The sequence below is a fragment of the Adiantum capillus-veneris genome, unplaced genomic scaffold, assembly GCF_014529385.1.
Source record: "Adiantum capillus-veneris isolate H3 unplaced genomic scaffold, ASM1452938v2 Hic_scaffold_33, whole genome shotgun sequence".
NCBI classification, from domain to species: Eukaryota; Viridiplantae; Streptophyta; class Polypodiopsida; order Polypodiales; family Pteridaceae; genus Adiantum; species Adiantum capillus-veneris.
The window spans coordinates 3,187,352-3,213,028 of record NW_028221440.1 but is presented as its reverse complement, the minus strand read 5'-3'; the positions used below and the strand labels follow the sequence as shown (position 1 = coordinate 3,213,028).

Below are 25,677 nucleotides of genomic sequence, written 5' to 3'. Positions count from 1 at the left end.
TTTTTTTTCTCGTTGCTACGTTCACGTCGTCATCAATGGTAAACTACAAATAGTCATCAGATCCCTCCCATCTTCTATGGATCCATAGTTTAGTTCACCTACTTATTCTTATTGGGTAGTTCGTTAGGTTGCCGAATCCTCCTCAGGTAGCCTCGTCGGAACGAAATGAAGAACGAGAGTGAGATGTTGAAACTGCCTTCATTTCAAAATGAATTCCTTCTCAGAAAATGATTAATCATGTGGATAAGCTGATACCGACTCGTCAATCTCCTCCATATTCAATCCGCCTCATATTATTGACGCAAAGGTGGAAAACTCGTTGTATCGGTAAACCCACGCATCAATTTGGGAGATTTTTCATTTTTCCATCTGCGTCGCTTTTTTGCAATCCGGCAAATTGGTGGGGCGCAACGGCGAAACTTTGAAAATGGATTTGCAAGGAAAAAGGGTAAGATTTATTTTCGTAAATTTATTTTTGTACTTATAGTCGAAATCGATTGAGAAGAGTTCTCCCCCCAACAGTAATTGAATGACGAGGAGCCGTATGAGATGCGAATCTCACGTACGGTTTTGTATAGCGACGTTATAGCTGTCGACTATCTCACAACTACACCGAAAAAACCCAACTCTGCCCTACGTAAAGTCGCCAGGGTTCGATTAACCTCCAAATTTGAGGTAACGGCTTACATACCAGGTATTGGCCACAATTTGCAGGAACATTCGGTGGTCCTCGTAAGAGGCGGAAGGGTCAAAGACCTACCCGGCGTTAGGTATCACATCGTTAGAGGAGCCTTAGATGCTGTAGGAGTGAAAGATCGTAAAAAAGGGCGTTCCAGTGCGTTGCAGAGCATTGTCGCAACTCGTATCATCGCAACGATTCCGTATCAATTGTTCTGATATGTTAAATGTGTAGCCGACCCAACATTGCCAGGGGACCGAAGCCTGCTACTGCAAAGATTGACCATTACCCGTCTATTTGTGTGAAACAACTTGGTGTCTAAGGTGTTTTACTTCAGTAGGTTAAGTTGAGTTTTACCCGGACTCCCACCTGAGAAAAAAAAAAAGCCTTTTCCTTCCGGAACAGGTTCGGGTTAAGACTACGAATATTTGACGGAGACTTTGCCTACATCTACCGATTGGATCGGGAAACCTACGGACATTACTGGTGAGATAACTGAATTGCAAGATTTTTCCTTTCCATGCCTATTTCTTCTTCCTCCGTGGAAGAGAGGGAGACGGATACTCAATGTGCAATGAGTAAATATGATTTATGTGATGAATAAAAATTGGTTGGAAACCGTAGTTATTACCCAATCATATGGAAAGCTGTATTCGACGAAAGTCGCACGTGCAGTTTGGAGGGAGATCCCCCACTAACCGGTGGATCCACTCTACAATATGGAGTGAAGAAGCCGAAATAGTAGCTTAAAACACCGCCGGGAAAAGACATAAAAAAAAATTGGTTGAAGTCTGACGTAGTTGTAAACTCGTGGTACATCGGAGCAGTGTAGCGAACGAAATTAGAAATATCGAATCGGATCCAATTTATCGCAATCGATTGGCAAACATGCTAGTTGATCGTATCCTGAAAAACGGCAAAAAATCACTAGCTTATCAGATTTTTTATCAGGCTATGAAGCGGATTAGATAAAAGACAAATAGGAACCCACTGTCTGTTCTGCGACAGGCAGTGCGTGGGGTAACTCCCGATGTAGTCACAGAAACCAAACGTGTGGGTGGATCAACTTATCGAGTTCCCATTGAAGTAGTACCTGCAAAAGGAAAAGCTTTGGCCATCCGGTGGTCATTGATCGCATGTCGAAAACGCTCAGGTCGAAGTATGGCTTTAAGGTCGAGTGATGAATTGATAGATGCCGCCAGAAATTCTGGGAGTGCCATACGGAAGAAGGAAGAGACTCATAAAGTTGCGGAAGCTAACAAAGCTTTTGCCCACTTCCGTTAGTTTTGCTTAGATGAGATTAGTTCCAATCCACAATCTTTTCGTTGTGGATTGGAATCGGGGCGCAAGTATCGGGGAATCGAGAAACACTACGCAGAGATGGATGAGTGAGGGGTTGACGACTACTTCCTCCTTAGTTCGTCAATTATTCCAATATTTACAATACGTTGGCCGATGCAAAGCTGCGGAGTGCTTCGTCCATGAAAAGGCTTGACGCAGGATTCTTTTTTTTTTTTATTTTTTAGAGACCAAAATTGATTAGGGGCGTGCATTACCTAGGAGAGAAATTTCATTTCTCCCTCTCCCCTTGTTTTAGGGAATCCAGGTTGTGAAATAAGTGACAAAAAATTTTGAGATACGGGGAAAAAGCCTCTGTATCCAAGAATTCTAGAGACTCAATCGATTTTGGTTGACACGGATAGGTTTTTGTGATATGCTACATAGTAACAGGCTTACTAGCCTGGGGAATCACTAATTCCTTTTCGAAAACCAAAAATTCCCATGACCGCAACTTTAGAACGACGCGAAAGCGCAAGCCTATGGGGTCGCTTCTGCGACTGGATCACCAGCACTGAAAACCGTCTTTACATCGGATGGTTTGGTGTCTTGATGATTCCCACCCTACTAACCGCAACCTCTGTATTCATCATCGCCTTCGTCGCAGCTCCTCCCGTAGATATTGACGGTATTCGCGAGCCCGTTTCTGGTTCTTTGCTATACGGTAACAACATTATCTCTGGCGCTATCATCCCTACTTCTGCAGCTATTGGGTTACACTTCTACCCAATCTGGGAAGCAGCTTCCGTCGATGAATGGCTTTACAATGGTGGTCCCTACGAACTGATCGTTCTTCACTTCCTACTTGGTGTAGCTTGCTACATGGGTCGCGAATGGGAACTAAGCTTCCGTTTAGGTATGCGCCCCTGGATTGCTGTCGCTTATTCAGCTCCAGTCGCAGCTGCTGCCGCCGTCTTCCTGATCTATCCAATTGGTCAAGGAAGTTTCTCTGACGGTATGCCTCTGGGCATTTCTGGTACTTTCAACTTCATGATCGTATTCCAGGCTGAGCACAACATCCTTATGCATCCTTTCCACATGTTGGGTGTAGCTGGCGTATTCGGCGGCTCTCTATTCAGTGCTATGCATGGTTCTTTGGTAACTTCTAGTTTGATTAGAGAAACTACTGAGAATGAGTCTGCCAATGCAGGTTATAAGTTTGGTCAAGAAGAAGAAACTTACAACATTGTAGCTGCTCACGGCTACTTCGGTCGTTTGATCTTCCAATATGCTAGCTTCAACAATTCTCGTTCTCTACACTTCTTCTTAGCTGCTTGGCCCGTGGTAGGTATCTGGTTCACCGCCTTAGGCATCAGTACTATGGCATTCAACTTGAATGGTTTTAACTTCAACCAATCTGTGGTTGACAGCCAAGGTCGCGTTATAAACACCTGGGCTGACATCATAAACCGCGCCAACCTAGGTATGGAAGTCATGCATGAACGTAACGCTCATAACTTCCCCTTAGACTTAGCCTCTGTCGACGCCCCTTCTATAAACGGATAATATCCGTCTGGTTAGGCAGCACAGCTGGATACCAAACCCTTCAATTTAAGAAGATATAGTTTGGTATCCAATGAAAAGGAAAAGGTAAGGTCCGTACGGTGGAGCAAAAAGGGAGAGGATAACGGACTGTCACAATCTCACGGTCATCAGTTTCCCATCTCGAATTGAGAAGAACGAAGAATTGGAATATCCTTCCGGGATTTCCTAATTGAAAAGAGTTACTAATTTGATTCGCTGAATTCTTGTAACCTTTCAATCTTTTGGGTAGAAGGAGTTGGGAGTACATTCCTCATTTTTCAGATTCTATGTTGTCTTGTTAGATACATGCAGTTAATATGGATGTGTATCATCCAAATAAGCTATCTAGCTTAACAGATGGATCTCGTTCACATTTGGGGAGCCCCTTAACAAAAGCAAGTGGCAAAAGGGGCGGACGTAGCCAAGTGGATCAAGGCAATGGATTGTGGATCCATCACGCGCGGGTTCAATCCCCGTCGTTCGCCCATCCGAGTAATTCAATACTACTGCTCCGCCCGCTTAAGGCAGGGAAAATTTGCCGAGTTGGGTGGGATATATGCGGGTCTCCTCGACAATAACATCTGAGAATTCCCAATTTCATTCCAGCTTCGGATGCAACTATTTACGGAAAGAACCAGACTCGTCTGATAGATTTCCTCCATCACATCTTGAAATGTTCGAAATTCTCAGTATAATAAATATGGGAAATAGATAGATAAGTAGTCTCAGAACTAATATGGGAAAAAAGCTATGGTAAAAAAGGTGATAGAAAAAGGAAGAGGAGTAAGGGGCCGAGATTATTCATCTAAAGTTTGGGACTTCTTAGAAATCGATGCATTAAACTACTTCTCCGAATCATTGAAAAACCACTATCTCGAAGAACTTGTAGTTAGTCCAGCTTCCACTGCTGAACCTTTCATCAGATTATCTGACTTGTGATTTCTAAGTTTACTGTTTCTACGTAATCTGCGTCATTCAATAATGAGGGGTAGTGGCGTCACCCTGGAAATGCTGATGTTGCTGGCGATACCAATTTTTATGCATTGCCTGAGTTACAAAAATTCGATTGATAGGGGTTTTGTATTAGCAAAAGTCATTGATGGAGGTGAGGGGATAAGAAAGAAACAGACGGAAAATTATGGCAATTTCTCCTACGATTGCTTCCTCCAATTCAAGAGATTTTTATCCGTCGGAAGAGATGGGAAGAGAGAAATACTGGAGCCCTACTACTTAGGTTTGAACAAAGATATTTCAATTTCTGCAAGTTCTTCAAAGGAGGAAAGAGAAATCCGTTATGATGTCACGACTCCCTTGCCTTCCGGTAGGTGGAAGGCACGCATAATGAGGAGGGATTCCCTACTATTTGGCGGGGATAGATTCAAGGGGAAAACTGAAGGGATTCAAGTGGTTCGTGGGGGTAGGTATCTGCAAGATTTAGTTAGGTTTTTCAAATTCTATAAAAACTTGGTAGTTTCCAAAAACGGAAGTGACTGCCACCAAAACAATTTTGATTCGTTGCTTCTCCGGGAAATCTGTGACAAGCAAGATCTGGGTCGGTTACAAGCAATACGGTTGGGAAACAATTCATTAAGTTCCGTAGTATTGTACCCCTTTGAATCTGAATCCGCAGATTCAGCCGATCCCCGGAGGGACGGATCGGCATTTCCCTCTGAGCAAGAAGTCTTTTCCAACTTGTATTCGTTTACGTCTCGTGAGAAAACAATATTGTTTCGCAACTCTATATCTGGATTAGATTATGGAGAAGATGAGGGAGGCTTTCCCGTTCTACATGCTTATTCACAAGTTAGAAATCAATTAATAAACCGACTCACCAACTTCCTTTCGATAATTAGGAAATCAAACCTTCCTCTTGGTGGGAAAATAGTTATTGACGTCAGTAATAGGATCAAATCCGAGAGAGTCTTTTTTCCATCGGGAATGAAAAAAAATATGCCGTTTACCAAAATATCTGGCAAGAAACTTAGGTTAGCAAGTGGCGGATACTTCGACTTCGTTGAGATTTTCCCAACCTATTTTAAAGCATCCTTAGAGATACCTAGGGAAACAACTAATCAAAATGGAAATACTAATTTTTTAGACGAATTGGAAGGAGGGGGGAACCTAGATTCAATTTATTCTCTAGTTAGATTATATGGGCGAAATAGAATCATACCTCTCTACTCAACATACATATTTCTTCTCCACGATTATTTTTGTGCGTTATCCACTGAATATTTCTTCCGAATCAAATATTGGTTGGATGGCTGGACGGGTGGCAGAGTATACATCAGTTTCACGGGAATTGCAACTGAAGAAACAGTATTCAAGTGGAAGGATGACGTAGAGCGTCTATCGAACGAATATGTTACCTCCCATATTGGTCAGTGTAGGAATGTTCAATCAAATCTGTATAGACGGCTCGATGCAACACGGAATTTGTATGTTTCGCCTGTTAAGAAATTCTTGGGAGAAGCAATGAAGTACAACTTGGCAGAATTAATCTGCCGTGTGTCACTAGTGGGAAACGAGTTGCTAAATAAGACTGGTGTCAGTCTCCGTAGTACCAATAGACATACCAAGAAATATTTTCACCGATTTCTCGATGTGTTATTTCTTTCCAAAATGATTGTTGCTGAGGCTACTCGCCAGAAAATTCTGATAGATACCGTTGATTACTGCATCGAAAAATTGGACGACATAGATTTTGAAAAATTGAACAAAATGGATCGTATTGAGCTTGATTTTTTCTCAAGTTTATCCGATGGTTACATTGACGAAGAGATACTTCTTTTCAAAACAATTCTTGAAGAAAGAAAAAGTTTCTTAGTCGAGTCTAGACTGTTAACAAGTGAAAAATCGGTAGGCTCCTCGACTGCGCTAAAACCTGCGTCGAATTTCACCTCTCTCGGGTTGTCTTGCATCGAAGCTATCCGAGCAGGATTCTCGGGTGAGGCTCTTTCTATTATGGGGAGACAAAATTGGAATCTGTTTGTGTGTGATTTAAGCCGTGGGGGGAATTCAATTAGGAATATTGGTGAGAGTCTTCCAAAAAACATTTCCGATCAAATGGATGAAATAAACAACTCACCTATACGGAGCCGGGCTGGAAACAACTTTATCCAGAGAATCAAAAGGGGTTTCTTCGTCGGGAACTGTAGCAATAGTTATCTCGACGTGTTAGAAAACTTTTATTTGAGCTCCGACGAGAAAGCCATCTCCTCATCTGATATCCTTTCACTTATTCACCTCCAATTGTCAGATTCGTTATCATCCAATTTTTCGAAACAAACGGCAGGGGAGGTAGCTGATCACTTACTCACACCAATTCAACTTATTTCGCCTAACCTGCATGAATCCGCGACCATAGTAACTCATTTGGATGGACTTCCCAATTCTATTTCGGATCTGAATGGGTTACTGGCAAGTTTGAGCTCATCCCCCCGTGAAGCGACAGACTCGTTCCTATTTTCGTGTAGTAATGATGGAGTTTCTTTGGAGGAGGCGTCGAGAAACTCCGACTCGTGGTCGGATCATCAGCGAACCCAACCTCGTCGGAATCTGCTGGTATTAGATCGAGTCAATTCGGAGAAGTTTTTCAAAGATGGATTAGACTCGAGAAATGGTTCCCCCACGAGTCAAGTCTATCGAAACGGGTTGTCTATTGAGTATTTTTGGGAACCGAAAAAATTGGATACACCTTATTGGTCGCTAAGATTCTCATTATTCAATGGCGTAACATCAAGATTTATAGCGGGATCAATTGGGGAGGATGTTACCCGCCAAGATGCGGGGTTCGCAGATTCATCTGCCCGGGAAGAAGCTACTTGCCCGTCCCATTTCATCAATTTCAATGAATTATCAGAAGATTTGAACAGATATAAGATCTCTTGGATTTTCTGGAGAGACAGTATCGGCGAAAATTGGAGCTTATTGGGAGATTATATACCCCTGTTTTTTACCCCCACCTGGTGGAGATACTTCTGCGATCTAATTACAAAAGCATATCCGGAAATAGTACTTAAGATAAGTTACGACTCAAATCATGATCTTCGTAGAATTTCTGAAGGAATTGCTAGGGGTTTAGTAGGTAGCGCGAAGGGCTATTTACTCCGAAGCCTGCAAAGGCTAGGATTGATATTCGGAAACAATTCTATTAATACTATATCATCCGAGACAGATCTTCTCATTCTCGAAAAAATCCCTGATAAAGCGGAGATTTTACATCCGGGGAATGGTCGGTATCTCAATTTTCCAATAGGCCTATCTCCTATTGCTGCATCCTCTCAATATTACTTGTTCTCCTGTCATTGAAACATCCTTTGTCTGCCGTTTCGGGTTCCAATTCCTTTCATTTGTGGAAACGTTTTGCTACTATTGACTATTTAACAGACCCAATGCGTGGATCCTATTTGAGAAAGGTAATGTATTCCCCCCGACAAGCTAAATGTTAACAAGAGATCTACTAATTCATTCTCTCAATAGATTCTTGAATTGTGTAAGTAATATACTTTTTTTCCTTTTCGTGAAAAATGAAATTGATTCGTGGATATTTCGTAGAGAAAGCTCTGATATTTTAGATAGTAATAAAGAACTACTGACTCAACATTTGGTAACGACTAAGATTCTCTACAGGTATGCATCGAAATCAAAATTCAATTATGATTTATCGAGCAACAAGATTTTTCATGAACCTTACCCGCAAGATAGATCCAACGTTTTGGCATACTTACTTCAATTCTGGCAAAATGATCTATTGGGTCACAAGATTCGTAAGTTGGATCCTGCGGAGAAGTGGGCTTTTTCCGCCCTTGGGAGAGATATTCTATTTTCGGCAACAACAAGGCGAAGAGACAGTCTACTAAATATGCCATGTCGTGACATACCTATTTCACTCCAATCGGGATTATTACCATCCAAAGGAATTTTGCTAGTAGGACCTGTAGAAACTGGCAGATCCTCTCTTATTAGAGATGTAGCATCCAACTCCTACTTTCCAGTGGTGAAACTACCACTCAAAAAATTCATATACAACCGATCTTTTTTCAATAATGTACGTGGAAATTTCATCTCGAAAGAGAGCGTACACCGATTAAATATCGTCTTTGAAATAGCGAAAGAAATGTCTCCTTGTACATTATGGATTCAAGATATTCATGAATTGAATATTTGTCGTTCGTATAATAAGCTAGAAGCTGATCCCAAATTTCTACTTTGCCAAATATTGAAGAGTATTGGTCACAAGCTCGGCAACTCCGACATCCGCGAGAATGTCGTTATTGCCACGACTCACGTACCTGCGAGGATAGATCCAGCTTCAGTAGCTCCGAATCGGTTAAACTAATTAATAAATTTTCGGAGGTCCAATGGGCGTCAACGTCAGAAAGAATTGTCAATTCTATTACGTATCAAAGGTTTCGAGGTAGGGGCTAATCCGACTCTTCTTGAGAGTACTGTGTCTGGAACTGCAGGTTATAGTAAACGAGATTTACTTCTTCTCGCTAATGAAGCGTTATTGATAGGTACTTCCAAAGGGAGAAAGTTTGTATGTAGCAACACAATTGGATTAGCTTTGCATAGGCAACATTCGACTGTTAGTGATATGGGCAATGAGATGGAATCTAATTCTGAATGGGAAATCTCTTCCTACAAGATGGCAGAAGTAAAGAATAGTTTGACAGATATTTCTCTCACAACTTTTCCATTTATTGGTCGTGACGAGTTAAAAATGCGATTTTATTACTTGTCTAACTGGTATGTGGAACCTTCAACAACCGAATCAACAATTGATGAATTCACTATGTTTTTGCATCTCCCAGAGCTAATAGCCAAATTAGTAGCTCGCGATTCGTTCCAAATGGATAGGGGAAAAGAAGATAATTTCATTGTTATCGACAAACTCGTAGAGAATGACTTAAACCTAGCTTGTGGCGTCCTAGAAAACCTCTCGAATAATTTCCCACGTCCGGAAATTTGTAGGGGAGAGAGCCGGCGCAGTAATAGTTTTCCTCCCCCTCTTCCTATTGGAAAACCCAAGTATTGCTCAGGTGTAACCTCTCTAAGTCGCTCTTCCAAATCTCTGAAAAGAGGGAGAATTAGTAGTCTAACCGATTTCGAGATGCAACAGTCACCCGAATTAAGAAACTCAGCGGCAGAGATATCGCGTGAGATTACTTGGTCCCGCAAGGCTTGGCGTCTCCGTTTCCTGCGAAGCGGGACTTACGAATTGATGGGGGTATTATCCGAACCCAACCATTTGTATAACTTAATTCTTCTTTACTACAATCAGAATTACATACCCCAACAAGATTTTGAATTCAGTAAGATTAGGGGAAAGAGAAGTAAGTGGCGCGAGAAAAGCGGGTATCTTTTCAGCTTCGAGAAATCTGTCACTAATGGAACAGATAATTCCATTAAAAGATTGGAAAACCGATTGGATAATATGTTGTTACGTGAGCAATTTCTCGAATTGGGAATCTCTGGCGATTCATCTAATGAGTATGAAACACATTGTGATCGATTGAATGAAATGACTCGACTCTTCGGGGGGCGCTTCATCTGGGACCCCATGCTTCTGTTCCAGCCAGACCCTAACATTCCTTCCCTGCGCCGCAACTTGTTGTCAACGAAAGAACTGGCACGGAGGCTTCACACCATTTACGGTATGAGAAGGCAGCGCCTTCAGAAGATGTCAAATAATAAAATTAAAGATTTTTTCCTCTATAGCGAAGAGAATCCAAAATTGAAACCCGACTCATCTCTCAATCGGCGGAATAATCTTCCTCTGGAAGAGGAGGAGCGAGATTCCGAATACGTCAGGGAAACCTCTTCCGTAGATATACATCTGCAATATCCGCAGATATTTACTCCCGTTCGTTTGGGTTGCTACGCGGTAGCGGAGGATTTCCCGGAACGATTTCTTCGGTTTAGGCTTCTGGTTCATAGAAACAAATGGCTGAGACGGAACCGTTCCCCATTTCGGGATTTTCTTATTTATAATATGTTGCTTGAAACTTATGAATATCTATCCAATCCGTTTCGGTTTGGTAAAGCATCACTGGATTGAACAATGAAACAATTCCTTCATGAAAGTTCGATGTCATGAAACAACTGTTGTTTCCTCACCTAGATACTCCCCACTCCGTTTAGATCTCTAGCCATAGAATTGGAAGCCAACTCACTCAGTAGGAGGAAGATCTCTATTTTCCTTTTACTGATACGGAAAATCTAATTATAGCATTTCAAAAAGAAAAGAAGTTGGAGAACAGTTACTATAGGAATTAGGAGTCTCTCCACTGAGAGGTAGGATTGGAAGGAGTGATATAGGTTATTCCGCAGGAATTATGCGAACGAAGACAATTCTTTGTCTTCCCAATAACTATCCTCGATAAGATTTTGGATTTCCCCCCCCCCCCTCACCCTCCCCAAGTAGCTCCAAGGATCTCATTGAGGCGTCGAAATCTAAGAATTTCCACTTTAAATCAATCCGGTGTATCGAATGACTGGAATGGGCCAATTAAATTAGTCAAGTGGGGGGGGGGGGAGAACGGAACGTGCCAATATTCTCGTTTCCATTCGTTGGTGTCGAGGCCTAAAATAGCGCGATAGCAAACCATTCAGTGGTTGGTGGGTCACGCCAACTTGATTTGGCATATGTGTGATGTGAAATACAGCTCTCCTAATCCTAATTAGTATTAGTGGAAATTCTTGACGTAGATACGGATCTCCCCGGATAGGATTCGAACCTACGACCAATCGGTTAACAGCCGACCGCTCTACCGCTGAGCTACCGGGGAAAATGGTAGGGGATTCAGTCCCATACACACTTGCTTGAATACCTTTTTTCCAGAAGCCAATTCCAAATCTGGAAGGAGTTAAGCTTTCTTTGCCATTGCAAAAACTTTGCGTACTCCCTAGCCCCCATTCATTATAGGGGGGGGTAGTGGCGATAGCAATCCCATTCGAATGGAGGGGCCCCCAAATCATGGGCGTGGGAGGGTGGGGGGGGGGGTCAACCGGCCGAGACGAGGTCAAGATCAACCTGGCAAGCCCCTCCCAAGATTCGTATTGATCAATCACCAATGAGTGGTTTCTATTCCCCCCTTCCGGGAGGCGTAGTAGAATAGTTGCGGGATTCTTCCTCCACGTTATTTTGAGGACTAGAATTAGGGGGAATAGAGGAAGCAAAATAGAATTAGAAAGATGGGGAAGATGAAAAATAGTCGGGAGAAATGAACGCGAATTGGAGTTTCGTGAAACGAAAGTAGCAGTTTATGGAAAAGGAAAAAAGATGAAGATTAGTACTGATGATAAAATAGCTCCAAAAATAATTATGAATAAGTAATAAGATATCCTACCATTTTCTCCGTAACGTATAAACTCTCCTCCAAAAAAATTTAAGGCTCCGATTACGTTGACAAAACCGTCGATTCCGTAACGATCAAAATCTGAAAGTGACTTACTTAAAGATCTTAGATTACGCACAAAGCATATATCATAATAGTAATCAATATAACCCCGATTTAGTGACCAAGATTGAACAAGCAACCCAAATTTACTAACTAATTTGGTAAATCCAACTAATTTTTTAGTAATATAAAAATATTTATAACTTTTTTTGTAAATAATGAAGGAAAAAAATATTCCAAAAAAAGATAAAATAAGTGAGCTACGCGAGTTTAGCAATATTTTTATATAAATATTGAAAGATTTACTAAGTTCGAAAAAGTGAACTGGATTAATTAACCACTCGGGGATAATTCAAAATTGGCAGTTTCTCCTATGAGATTAATTCCCAGTAGTCCTACTAATGTAGTGGGTATTGCAAGCATCACTAGAGAAAATGTCATGGCAGAAGACGATTCTTTAGGCTTCGGCAAGCTCTGATCGTAATGGACGTTAGTAATTCCATTTGGGTTTGCTAGATATGATGACGAAAACCCTTTGTTTTTTGTTATTCCCAATCGTACCGATGCAACATTTTGATTAATTTGATTTAGTGAAAGATTTCCTTCAGTTTCACCCCACATACTTATGGACAATGGCGCAAAATGGTTAAAGTCAACCCAATCCGTTTTAATAGTGCAAAAATCCCCCTCGAAAGTAAGGAGATAGATACGAAACATATAAAACGCCGTAAGACCTGCTGTGCCAGAAGCTAGAATTCCAAGTGGAAGAGAACTTAACCAACTTTCGTGAATAATCTCATCTTTGGACCAAAAACAGGCTAAGGGCGGTATTCCAGATAGAGAAAGGGTACCCGGAAGAAAAGTAGTTCCAGTAATTGGCATGTACTTACGTAAGCCACCCATGAAAAACATGTTTTGACTCCTGTTAGGTGAATATCCAACAACTTTTTCAATTGAGTGAATTACTGAACCGGCTCCGAGAAATAATAAAGCTTTTGAATAGGCATGCGTCACGAGATGGAAGAGAGCAGATTGGTAAGCGCCGATGCCTAGGGCTGAAACCATATATCCCAACTGAGACATGGTGGAATAAGCAAGACCCTTTTTTAGATCTCTTTGTGCAAGAGCTAATGTGGCACCCAGCAAAGCCGTTGCTCCACCAAGCCAAGAGCTGGCTTGCATCACTAAGGGAAGCGTAGAAATTAGACCATAAATTCGGGCAATGAAAAAAATCCCGGCAGCTACCATAGTAGCTGCGTGAATAAGGGCCGATATGGGCGTGGGTCCCTCCATTGCATCTGGCAGCCATACGTGAAGCGGAAATTGAGCAGATTTAGCAACTGGACCTGCAAGGAGTAAAAAAGCAATGATATTTGTCAAGATTGGATTGGAAAATCCAATTTCTTTTAATTTGGCAAATCAATCACACAATTCGGAAATCTCGAAACTACCAGTTGTCCAGTAAATACCTAGAATACCTAAAAGTAATCCAAAATCTCCTATGCGGTTGGTAACAAAAGCTTTTTGACAAGCATTTGCGGCACTTGACCTAGCAAACCAAAAACCTACTAATAGATAGGAACACATTCCAACTAACTCCCAAAACACGTAAAGCTGTATTAAGTTGGGGCTGAGAACTGACCCTAACATTGACGCGGTAAACAAACTCAAATAAGCATAAAACCTGGTATATCCCCGGTCATAACACATATAACTATCGCTATAAATCATAACTAACACGCCTACAGTGGTAACCAGTAGTGACATTACTAAAGTAAGTGAATCGACTAAAAAGCCTATTTCTACGCAAAAAGTACTTCTCGGTATCCAAATCCATAAATATTGCTGAATCGGGTTTTTCACAAATTGTTCCTGAAATATGGCAAGTGACACAAACGTAGAAATAGCTAATGAAAAAACGTTGAGCAATGCGCACAGGCGATGGAAACCCCTTGCAACTCTTGGAAAAAAGAATGATAACGATCCAGTGCAACAAGAAGCTATTAATGGACACGAAGGAATAATCCAAGCGTATTCGTTTGAAAGTTTCACAGACGTAGTCAACTCCAAATTTAATTTGTTGCTACTTCCCGACGGGGGGGGGGGGAAGTGTAAGAGCATTACTAGATGGAATGTATGCAGACAAAATAATTGATTTTTGAGTAAAAAAGAAAAAGAGACTCAATAATTTTGATTTCATGAAAGAAGCAACAATCAAAAAACTTGACAGTATTTGCACGTGACCGAGATACTTATTCGAGTTGTAAAATTTGGAAACGAATCAACTCGCTTTGTGAACGAATTTTTTTCTTTCTCGGGGGGAGGAAATATGGAAAAATGGAAAGAGAGAGTCAGAATTGGTGGATACGCAATTATTGATATTGGAGGAAAACAACTACGAGTACAACCGGGAAGATTCCACGATGTTCGTCATTTTCCCTCAAATTTAAATACACGGGGATCTGACACAAAAGTATCCATGGGTCGAGTCTTGCTTATTCGTGACGGATCTAAAATAGATATTGGTTCTCCGTGGCTAGCGAATGCAGTTGTCAAGGGACGGATCTTACATAACTGTTTCGAAGATAAATTGGTAATAAAAAAGATTTTTTCCAAAAGAAAAACGTGAGGGAGTCGAGGATGCAGAGGAAGTATAATTAGATTTGCAATTGATTCCATCCATTTTAATTGTAGTAATGCAACTAACAAATAATTGCATAGGTAAGTCAAATTACTAAGATACTTGAAAGATTGATGCATCGATGCAAAGTTTTTTTTTTATTTGATATCTGTCCCTCTTTGTTATTTGTCCACTTTTCTATCCATTATATTCATTCTACTGATACATATCAACATAACTGGTAATTGCAAAGAGAAAAAGCTACAAGAATACTCAATAGAATATGGCCGTTCCGAAGAAACGTACTTCTGCATCAATGAAGAAAATTCGTAATCATAGCTGGAAAATTAAATCAGTGGAAAAGTCGTTGAAATCTTTTTCTTTGGCTCAATCTGTTTTAAGCGGACGTTCAAAAAGTTTTTATTATGGAACTGAAAAAAAACCTTTCCAGAAAAATTAGTACTATTCTATATTCCCGGGTAGTTGTTTGACAGATATGTAGAAGAGTGAACAAACAGTTAAAAAACCACAAAATTAGCATAATTCCTTGACAGGAACTGACAAAATTTGACATATTAATAATCTACAATTTTTATTCCCCCCGGAAATATAGAAAAATTGGGTGAAATTTGAAAATATTTTGTATAACAGTTATAGTATGGATAATCAGTGACGTAATCGCCTTTATCAATCAACTTCAAGCAATTGGTGTATGTTAATCTATTTTTGGAAATATTGAGTTTAAGGATGAAATGACCTCCCTATTAGAACAAAGATATATCCCAAATAAGTATTTAAATGTTATTTCACGTCAATGTAAGAATTTGACCGATCTTAAAGCATATTGTGAGAGCGCAAGATACAGGGAATTTCTTAGACTTCCATACCACAAATTTAGAAAATAGAAAGAAATAAATCAAGGAAAAAAAAAGAAGGGGGGGGGTTATAACTCCTTCCTTTTTTAAGATTTTCCCTCGTTAGTTTAATTTAACCTATTTATGTACAAACACATAAGCCACGTAACACTCGCTTTAAACTAAGCCGTAGTGTGGGTCTCTGTGCAGTGTTATAACATGCACGATGTTACGACATTTCTATAGATAGAAAGGGCTCGTCTACGTTCGGAATAGCAGGATTTGAACCTGTGACCTCCATCACCCCAAGATGGCGCGCTACCAAACTGCGCCATATTCCGTATATCTATCTATCTATATACACGATTATATCTACCCATCTGGTTTAGATTAAGATGTTTTTTTTTTTAATAAATGAACTAACTAAATAAGTGATTAATCTTCTTATTTCTTAACCTATATGCATTTCAAAACTTCTGTTACATCTTATCAAACTATGTAACAGTTGACTTATCGGTCCGAACCAATATACAATTAAGTATGTATTTGTTTCTATTTTGATAAGCCGCTATGGTGAAATAGGTAGACACGCTGCTCTTAGGAAGCAGTGCCAAAGCATCTCGGTTCGAATCCGAGTAGCGGCACGTGAAATAGTGAAATAAAAAAAAAAAAGACAAATTGTAAACTACCTTGATTACTTAGAAAATAAAGTCACCGACTTTATTGGTGATAATCCACTCTAAAGTGATTAATTCGTAATAAATTAAAAGAATAAATTACTGGTCTCCCTCAATTACGACATATACAGGCATAGAGTACATATTTGTTAATATTTCGTTTGTGATGTTTTTTTTCGTAACTTTGTTGAACCTCATCAATTTATTTTACAAAGTTGATAAAATTGATCATTTCAGCAAAAATAGCATGACAATTGCTTTTTTCTGTACTACAGGATTTCTGATTACTCGCTACCTCCAAACCAGGCACTTACCGCTAGGTAATCTGTACGAGTCGCTAATGTTTCTATCGTGGGGCTTCTCCTTATTATATTCAATTTTAGAAGTTAGAGACCAAATTGGTTTATCGCATGCAGTACTCGCACCTGGTGCTATGTTGATTCACGCCTTCGCAACTTCAAGTCTTCCCCAGCAAATGCGTTCCCCCACGTTGTTAGTACCCGCTTCGCAGTCTCAGTGGTTAATGACGCATGTAAGTGCGATGTTGATTAGTTATATAACCTCATTGTGTGGGTCTTCGCTAGCAATAACTTTATTAAGTTTATTCTACGGCAAGGTAGGTAGTGTAACTTTGGAACACAAGTTTGAAAAACAATCTTTCTTTTTTTTGATGAACCCTCGTAAGAATCTGTGGAAACAAACCGGTGCAGAAAACTATTCCTACTTCCTCATCTCCAACTCACGGAAGTGCCAATTGATTAATTGCTTGGATAAGTGGGCTTGCCAAACAATAAGTTTGGGGTTTCTCTGTTGACTATTGGTATACTTTCTGGCGCAGTGTGGGCTAATGAAGCTCGGGGATCTTACTGGAGTTGGGACCCAAAAGAGACTTGGGCGTTGGTAACTCGGTTAGTATATGCTACTTACCTTCATACAAAGGTGGATAAGAGAAAGATGGGGGAGGGACCGGCCACGACAGCATCTATGGGATTTTTCTTAGTTTGGATTTGTTTCTTGGGAGTCAATTTATTAGGAGTTGGATTGCATAATTACGGATGGTTAGCGTAAAGACCAGAAGGTTAATTTTGGCAAATTGAAGGAAAATAAAAAGGAAGGGGGAGATTAAAAAAAAAGTGGTTTGAAAAAAAAAAAAATTAATTGACAAAAATTTTAACTACATTGAGAAATTGGGGGAGCAGCAGGGTAGCAAAATAACTCCAAAAACCTAAAAGGAGAAACAGGAACAGACTTGCTAGTAAATAGATGTATTTTCCAAATGTCTGTTTCTGCCTCTCCATTTCCTGCAGATAAAAACAATTACAAAATTGCAGCTATTTCGTGTACAGTATGAATCTATTATATTAGCCTTCCAAGAAACTCTTTTCTTTATCCCATGCTTCTATGCCATAGAGGTGGTGTACAAATAAGCTTATTTGTTTGTACTAAATTCTCTAGGTACTCATTTTTTAGCTCAGAACGTTGAGTCATGTAAGTGGGAGGGAAGGGATTTCAGTACTCCCAATAGATAAAATCAAATTTGGGTATAAACCGATACCTAGTATTGGTAGGAGAAAACAAATTAGAATAAATAATTCTCTTGGACCAGGATCAATTGAGTAAGGATTTGATTTGTCAAAAAACCTGTAACCATAAAATAGTTGGCGTAACATTGATAGTAAGTAGATGGGAGTTAATACCGTACCAATTCCCTCTAGCACCGTAATTCCCGCCTTAAAGGCAAAAGAATATTGATTAGAAGTAACAACTCCCAAAAAAACTAGCAATTCCGACACGAAACCACTCATTCCCGGTAATGCAAGAGAAGCCAACGAAAGGGTGCTAAACATGGTAAATAATTTAGGCATTGAAATAGCAGCCCCTCCCAATTGATCTAGTAGATAAGTTCGAGTTCTGTCGTAACAGGTACCTGCGAGGAAAAATAAGGCAGCTCCAATCAAACCGTGGGAAATCATTTGTAATATAGCTCCATTAATACCTGTCTCTGTAAAAGAACCGATTCCGATGGTTACAAAACCCATATGAGAAATGGAAGAATAAGCTATTCTTCTTTTAAAATTGCGCTGACTCATTGAAATTAAGGAGGCGTATATAATTTGAATCGCTCCAAATAACATCATCCACGATCCAAGTAAAAAATGTGCATGAGTTAATAATTCCAAATTAATTCGAATAAGTCCGTATCCACCCATTTTTAACAGCACTCCGGCTAATAACATACATGTGCTGTAGTGTGCCTCCCCATGAGTATCTGGTAACCAGGTATGGAAGGGAAAGATAGGCAATTTCACGGCATAAGCCACCAAGAAACCTACGTAGATTAGTACTTCTAACGAAAGGGGATATGATTTATGTATCAAATCCTGAATATTAAAAGAAGGAACCTCGCTACCATAAAAACTCATAGTCAAAGCCGCCACCAATAAAAATATTGAGCCACCAGCTGTGTATAGGACAAATTTCGTGGCTGAGTATAAACGTCTTTTTCCGCCCCATAAACATAGTAGTAAATAGACTGGAATGAGTTCTATTTCCCACATAAAGAAAAAAAGCAAAATGTCTCGGGAAACAAATAATCCAATTTGGCCGCCATACATAATCAGCATTAAAAAGTAAAATAGCCGTGTATTACGAGTGATAGGCCAAGCCGATAAGGTTGCCAGAGTAGTTGCAAAACCCGTCAATATGACAAGACCGAGGGAAAGCCCGTCGATTCCTAATGACCAGTGAAGATGGATATTGTTTATCCAGTTAAAGGTTTCCAACAACTGGATTGACTGATAATCGATTCGAAAATGACAATAAAATATGTAAGTAATTGGTAAAAATTCCAATATGCAAATACCCAGAGTATACCATCGAGTGACTCTGTTTCCATTACGAGGCAGGATTGGAATCATCAGACCAGCAAAAATTGGGAGGGAAACGATTACCGTTAACCGAGGTACATTACTAATCATGAATTAAAAAAGAAATAATTTTTAATAGAGACTGTGTAAGCCAAATGAGATGACTCATACCCAACTTTGGAAGTCGGAAGTTTTGGGTATGAGTTGAAATGAATGATTTAGGGATTAACTTTTCAGTCCTACCTATTAATAAGCTAGACCCATACTACGGGTAGTTTCAGCCCCCAAGTAGACACGTACACTCAGAAAATCTGTTGGACAGGCAGATTCACATCTCTTACATCCCACACAATCTTCTGTTCTGGGAGCAGAAGCTATTTGATTTGCCTTGCATCCATCCCACGGTATCATTTCTAGCACATCTGTAGGGCATGCTCTTACACACTGGGTACAACCAATACATGTATCATAGATTTTCACTGAATGTGCCATTGAGTCTGTTTACTCCTCTTAAATCAATATGGTGAATTCCTAGTAGTTACTTGAAAAAAAGAAAATCTATTTTCCCCCCCCATAGCCGAATACTCCCGATAAGCTCTTTTCATCACTTTCAAAATCTATCCAATTAAGTTTTATTTTGTAAAAATTTCTCTTTTTTTTTTCTACTCGGGGGATAAGCTATATATTGAAGTTATGGTAAACTAAAAAAGGTGTTAGTTAGCAGATATAATTGGAAGAAAGTATCAAACTAATTTGTTGAGGTGAAAATATTGCCGCCGAGGGAAAATTCAACAACTAGGTGTTTAAAACTGTATAACCTATCAATCAATCACCATTTTAACAAATTCGATTGATCGATACGAGTAGATCTCCTGTTTCGATGTATAGAAAGGGCAATAGCTAACCCGGTAGCAGCTTCAGCAGCTGCAACGGCTATTACAAATAATGTAAATATTTCCCCAGTCTCTCGGTTGTCAAAAAGATTTGAAAGTGTAATGAAATTTAAAGTAATCGCGTTAAAGATTAGCTCTAGACTCATCAGTGCCCTAACCATATTTCTACTCGTAATTAGACCGAAAAAACCTACACATAAAAGATAAGCACTCAGAATTAGTCCTTGTTCAAACGTGATCTATTAAATTTCTCCTCGAACATTTTGATGAGTCAATCTATCTTTTTTTTTTTTTCCCGGGGCTTCGATATAAATTTCTATTTAAATAATTCTCCGTCGGTTAGAAAAATGTAGAATTTTTGTAGGGTGCTGAAGCAGCTGATTTCTTATTGACAATAAATGCATCTTCATTGCGTGCTAGATTAATTGCTCCCACTAAAGCAGCTAGGAGAAGTATCGAGAGAAGTTCGAATGGTATTACGAATTCTCCCAATAATTTATATCCAAGTTGTTGGACATTACTTCCGAGTGTGCCTGATGTAGAAATTCCCGATTGAGGAATGAGACTTAAGTCAAACCATTTAGTATTGTGAATCACAAAAGATAATGTTGAAAAAAGGATTGTGCAAGTCCCTGCAGTAATGATATAGCCTATGCCACGGGCAGTAGTCTCAGAACCTGCCGGTTCATCAGTAATCGTGACGGCAAATACGGTTAAAACATTTATGGCTCCTACATAAACTGGCAACTGCGCAGCAGCTACGAAATCTGCATTCGAAACAAAGTATAATAAAGATATACAAGTGAAAACCGACCCCGGAGAAAAAGCGGAATTAACTGTATTGACAAGTGATACTGCGCCTAAACTTCCCAGCAGGATACCCAATTCTACCGGTGCTAAAACAAAATCGTGAATTAATTCTGAGATATTCGTTAGACACAATTACTTAAGTGTTTCAGCTGAATTTTTTCATAGTGAATACTTAATTTTTCCTTTTTTTTTTTTATTTTTAATCTTTATTCGACAGTTTTTGAGCAGACAGATTATCCAAAAAATTATTTGAGCAGGTAATTTGTGTGGCAAATTATGACTTGGGTGCCAAGTTTTCTTGTTCTCAAGATTTATCTCCTAAAAGAATTTCTTGAATTCAAAACTAATTGAATTGAAACATCTTCAGAGGCGGGAGGAGGTAAACGCCCCAAAGCCGTTTGATCAAAATTGAGTTCATGACGATTGTAACTGGAAAGTTCATACTCTTCGGTCATCGACAGACAATTTGTTGGGCAGTACTCAACGCAGTTCCCACAGAATATGCAAACTCCAAAATCAATGCTATAGTTTTTCAATTTTTTCTTTTTCACATCTTTCAGGAATATCCAATCGACAACTGGGAGATTGATCGGGCATACGCGAACGCGTACTTCGCAGGCAATACATTTATCAAATTCGAAATGGATACGTCCACGAAATCGTTCGGATGGTAATTTTTTTTCATATGGATACTGAACAGTTATGGGTAAACGATTCGAATGATCCAAGGTAACTGCAAATCCTTGACCAATGTAGTTTGCGGCTTCGAGAACTTGTTGACCATAATTTTGAAACTTAATTATTGCCAAAAACATAAAATTGATAAATCCAATTTCAAATTTACTTTTCGATACACATTTTCATGTGACAGGGGAGGACAGGTAATGCGTTTGTTTCCATACATTAAATTCAATAGTTTTAACTTGAACTGAAAATGAGGCGGATGCGTCAACTTATGAGTAATATTCGAAACGAAGCTGTCAGCAACGAATTTCCCGAAGCAATGGGCAGTAGAAATTTCCATCCGAGATCTAGTAATTGATCCATCCTGACTCTAGGTAGAGTCCATCTTGTCAAGATGGAGAAAAATAGGTAAAAATAGGATTTGGATAATGTAGTGGCAACCTCTACAATCGGTTTCAACGTGTCGAGAGACTTGTCAATGACACTTGAAGTTGAAACAATTTGTCCAAAATTTTCGACAAAAGGAATTGAGAAATCCCATCCACCCAAATAGAGAACTACTACAAATGGTGAGGAAGCTGACAAATTTAGGTGAGAACCAACATAAAATAAGCCAAATTTTATTCCTGAATATTCAGTTTGGTAACCAGCCACTAACTCCTCCTCCGCCTCTGGCAAGTCAAATGGCAATCTCTCACATTCTGCCAATGAAGAGATGAAAAAGGCTATAAATCCTATTGGCTGACGCCACAGATTCCACCCCCAAAAACCATATTTGGATTGTGTCTCAACTATATCAACTGTACTCAAGCTACCGGATAAAGATAGTCGACGGATTCTCCCGCCTCTATTTCAAAACCGTACATGAACTTAGATCTTCATACGGCTCCCCATCGAGATCATGAAGGGAGTAAATTCTCTAAATTGCAGATAAGAATCTACGCCCCCAATCAATGAGATTCTGTTTGCTATAAATTTGCTTCCGAATCTGTCTCAACCTCATCCAGTTTCTCAATTCTAGAAATTGTAATTTTTAAGCCCTGCATCTAAAAAAGAAAAGGTTGTACCCAACTTTGTTTGCATCACTTTTTCTCCTAAATTGCAGAATTTCAATGAGGGTTATTTCGTCCCAAACATTATCATTCAAGTGAATGGCGTTATACTCGAGAATGAAATGATGTAGATACACTACTCAGTTATCCCTACCGAAGCTGAGTCTATTTCATATGGTAAAGCGGGGAGGGGAACAAATGTGGGAAAGGTAGAGATAGGTACATCTATAAATAGATCTAAATATCCAACTTCATTCCCTTCTTTTTCCAAATAATTTGTTCTACGTATACTATTTAATTTACCCCCGCCTCGAAAATCTCTTGCGTATATTCGTGTTTCTTGCTCATCACTTTTTGTAACTCCAAGGGGGAACAGAAATTGACTGCCTCTTCCCATCCGCTTCGAGACTGGAGAGTGAATCACAGCCTTGGGATCATGCCTCTTGCATCGCTTGGATAAGTTTTCAGTTCGTCCACGAACTATTGGGTTTGACTCCGCAACTGCAAAAACGCTGTTTGAGTTCACCCAGATAACTATTTGGTTATCATCTAACGAAATTTTTACTGTTATTACAAGGTAAAAACGTTTCTATCTTTTTCATTCGTGCTTGGCGAATCGCACGTAGGGATATCGACAGTACACATAGAGCTAGGGTATTTCGTAACTGATAGATTGAGCCGCCGCTCTGAGACCGCCTAAAAAAGAATATTTATTATTTGAACCGTACCCTGCCACAAGAAGACCCAGGGGTACAATACTTGAGATAGCAATCCAGAAAAAGACACCTATTCCCGAATCGGATAATATGATATGTTGGCCAAAAGGTATTACCAAATAAGTAATAAATACTGGTGTGACTACGACAGCCGGTCCGGCGGCAAATAACCAGGCATTACCCTTAGCTGGAATGATATCTTCTTTTAAAAGAAGTTTAATTCCATCAGCTAGGGATTGAATAATTCCTAGTGGACCTGCATATTCTGGTCCAATTCGTTGCTGAACCCCCGCGGATACTTTTCATTCGAGCCATGCAATTACTGAAACTCCCGTCGTGACTCCCAAAACTAGAAGAAGAGTAGAAGCAAAAATCCAAATTGATTTGGAAAGATTCATTGTAATTTCTAACTCGTCAAAAAGATGAATTAGTTTATTTCTGCAAAATTCGGTACTATTTATCATTCTAACGATCAACCTCTCCCATGATGATGTCTATACTACCTAATATTGTCACAATATCCGCGAGTTTCATTCCCCTAATCAATTGAGGGACAATCTGCAAATTTGTAAAACCAGGTGGACGAATTTTCAATCTCCAAGGAAAGACACTATCATCTCCAATTAAAAAAATTCCCAATTCTCCCTTAGGAGCTTCTACTCTTACATAATGTTCCTGTTTAGGCAATTTAAGAGTAGGAGAAGATTTCTTTCCGACAAACTGGTAGTTGAAACCGTTCCAATCTATTTTGTCTTTCTTTTGCACAAGACGCCGACCCTCTAGATTTTCATATGGACCTCCCGGGAGAAGTTTTAAAGCTTGTCGAAGAATATTTATTGATTCTTTCATTTCGTCGATTCGTACTAAATATCGAGCCAAAGAATCTCCTTCCCCCTGCCACTGAATCTGCCAATCCAGCTTATCATAACACTCATAATGATCAATTTTGCGGAGATCCCATTGAACCCCTGAAGCTCGTAACGAAGGTCCAGATAATCCCCAATTGATGGCTTCCTGTCTGTTTATGAAACCTACTCCCTGCACTCGTTTTAAGAAAATAGGATTTTTCGTAACTAATCGCTCATACTCATAGATTTTTGGCAGGCAATATTGGCAAAAATCCAAGCATTTATCGATCCATCCGTATGGCAAATCCGCGGCAACTCCCCCAATTCGAAAGTAGTTATGCATCATTCTCATACCCGTAGCCGCCTCGAACAAGTCATAAATCATCTCCCTTTCCCGAAATATATAAAAGAAGGGGTTTGTGCACCGATATCCGCTAGAGGAATGGCCCGAGCCATAACAGGTGAGATGCTATTCTACTTAATTCAGGCATGATTACGCGTATGTAACTAGCTCTTTCGGGTATCTGAATATTTGCCAATTTTTCCGGTGCATTGACCGTAACTGCTTCAGTAAACATAGTAGCTAAATAATCCCATCTCGTCACATAGGGAAGATATTGCGAAGTTGTTCGATTTTCGGCAATTTTTTCCATTCCTCGATGCAGATATCCCAATATTAGTTCACAATCAACAACATTTTCACCCTGCGAAGCAACAACAAGCCGGAGAACACCGTGCATTGAGGGATGATGAGGACCCATGCTTACTACAACTGGATCAATATCTTCAAGACGAATACTCGTAAATTGCTTCCTCTCCACTAAATATCATAAACCTCTGTTGACCCGAGAATGAGACAACTGCTCCAATTACAATAGGCGATAAATCAAACCCCTGGAGGAGGCAAAAAGATAGTTTTTTCACGCTAACGTCCTTTCACTTTTAATCCACGAATACCTAATTTTGTTAAAACTCTTTCATATAAACCCGTATTTTTCTTGAACAAATAAGCTAGGAGACGCTTGCGTCTACCAAGTAATTTCCATAACCCTATTTGAGATGAATAGTCCCTAGGGTGTAATTCCAAATGGGAAGTAAGCTTCGAAACTTGGTAGGTTGAGTAGTAAATCTGAGAAGCAGTGAATCCCGTATTTACATTTTCACCCGGAAGCTGCGTGTGAATAGATTCTTGTTTTTTCATGGTAATATTAGTAGTAAGCACAACTTCGTCCCCGCCTTGCATCGATTATAAGGGGTTTGACTGCTAGTTGCAGCACTAATTCTCTTAAGATGAAAATCCAGTTGTTTAGGGGGGGGTGGTATAAACATTCCCACACACACCCCATAATCACGACTTGAGTTACCGCATCTGATCTGACCGGCAAATGCTTTAACCTATCCATGAAATTCAAATTCGTGGATAATTGACTTCCAACTATTTCAATTTCAAGAATTCAACTTAGCAACTGAGTGTATGTCACACCCGGTTTTTTAATTTAGAGGAATAGGATACATTCGGATTCTAAGCGTTACAAATCGACTTCCAGTCATAACGCCAACGCAGGATCTGCCTGTACAGGCCGCTTCTTCTAATCGGTGACTGGGCCATAAAAAACGTTTAATCTTTTGAATCCTGATCGGTCTTGGGAGATGGTAAAGGGTTTGTTTTTTCTCAGCATTGTCTATTTTTTAATTCTTGATATATATTGG

General features: G+C 39.7%; 1 protein-coding gene and 2 non-coding genes across 3 annotated transcripts in view; 1 reads left to right on the top strand and 2 right to left on the bottom strand.

Moving 5' to 3' along the window:
- Positions 1–1,963, top strand: part of LOC147417010 (uncharacterized) — a 2,077-nt gene extending 114 nt beyond the window's left edge. Inside the window, exons 1-2 of the mRNA XM_086507918.1 lie at positions 1–835; positions 1,692–1,963. The exon at positions 1–835 is cut by the window's left edge and continues 114 nt beyond it. Coding sequence (XP_086364044.1) covers positions 550–835; positions 1,692–1,963 — 558 coding nt within the window. The 5' untranslated portion in view covers positions 1–549. The remainder of the gene's footprint in view (positions 836–1,691) is intronic.
- A 9,299-nt stretch (positions 1,964–11,262) lies between these two features.
- TRNAN-GUU (transfer RNA asparagine (anticodon GUU)) lies at positions 11,263–11,334 on the bottom strand. Its single transcript has one exon. It is a non-coding gene; the product is annotated as a tRNA-Asn (tRNA).
- Positions 11,335–15,687: 4,353 nt separating this feature from the next.
- On the bottom strand, positions 15,688–15,761 carry TRNAP-GGG (transfer RNA proline (anticodon GGG)). Its single transcript has one exon. It is a non-coding gene; the product is annotated as a tRNA-Pro (tRNA).
- Positions 15,762–25,677: the final 9,916 nt, after the last annotated feature.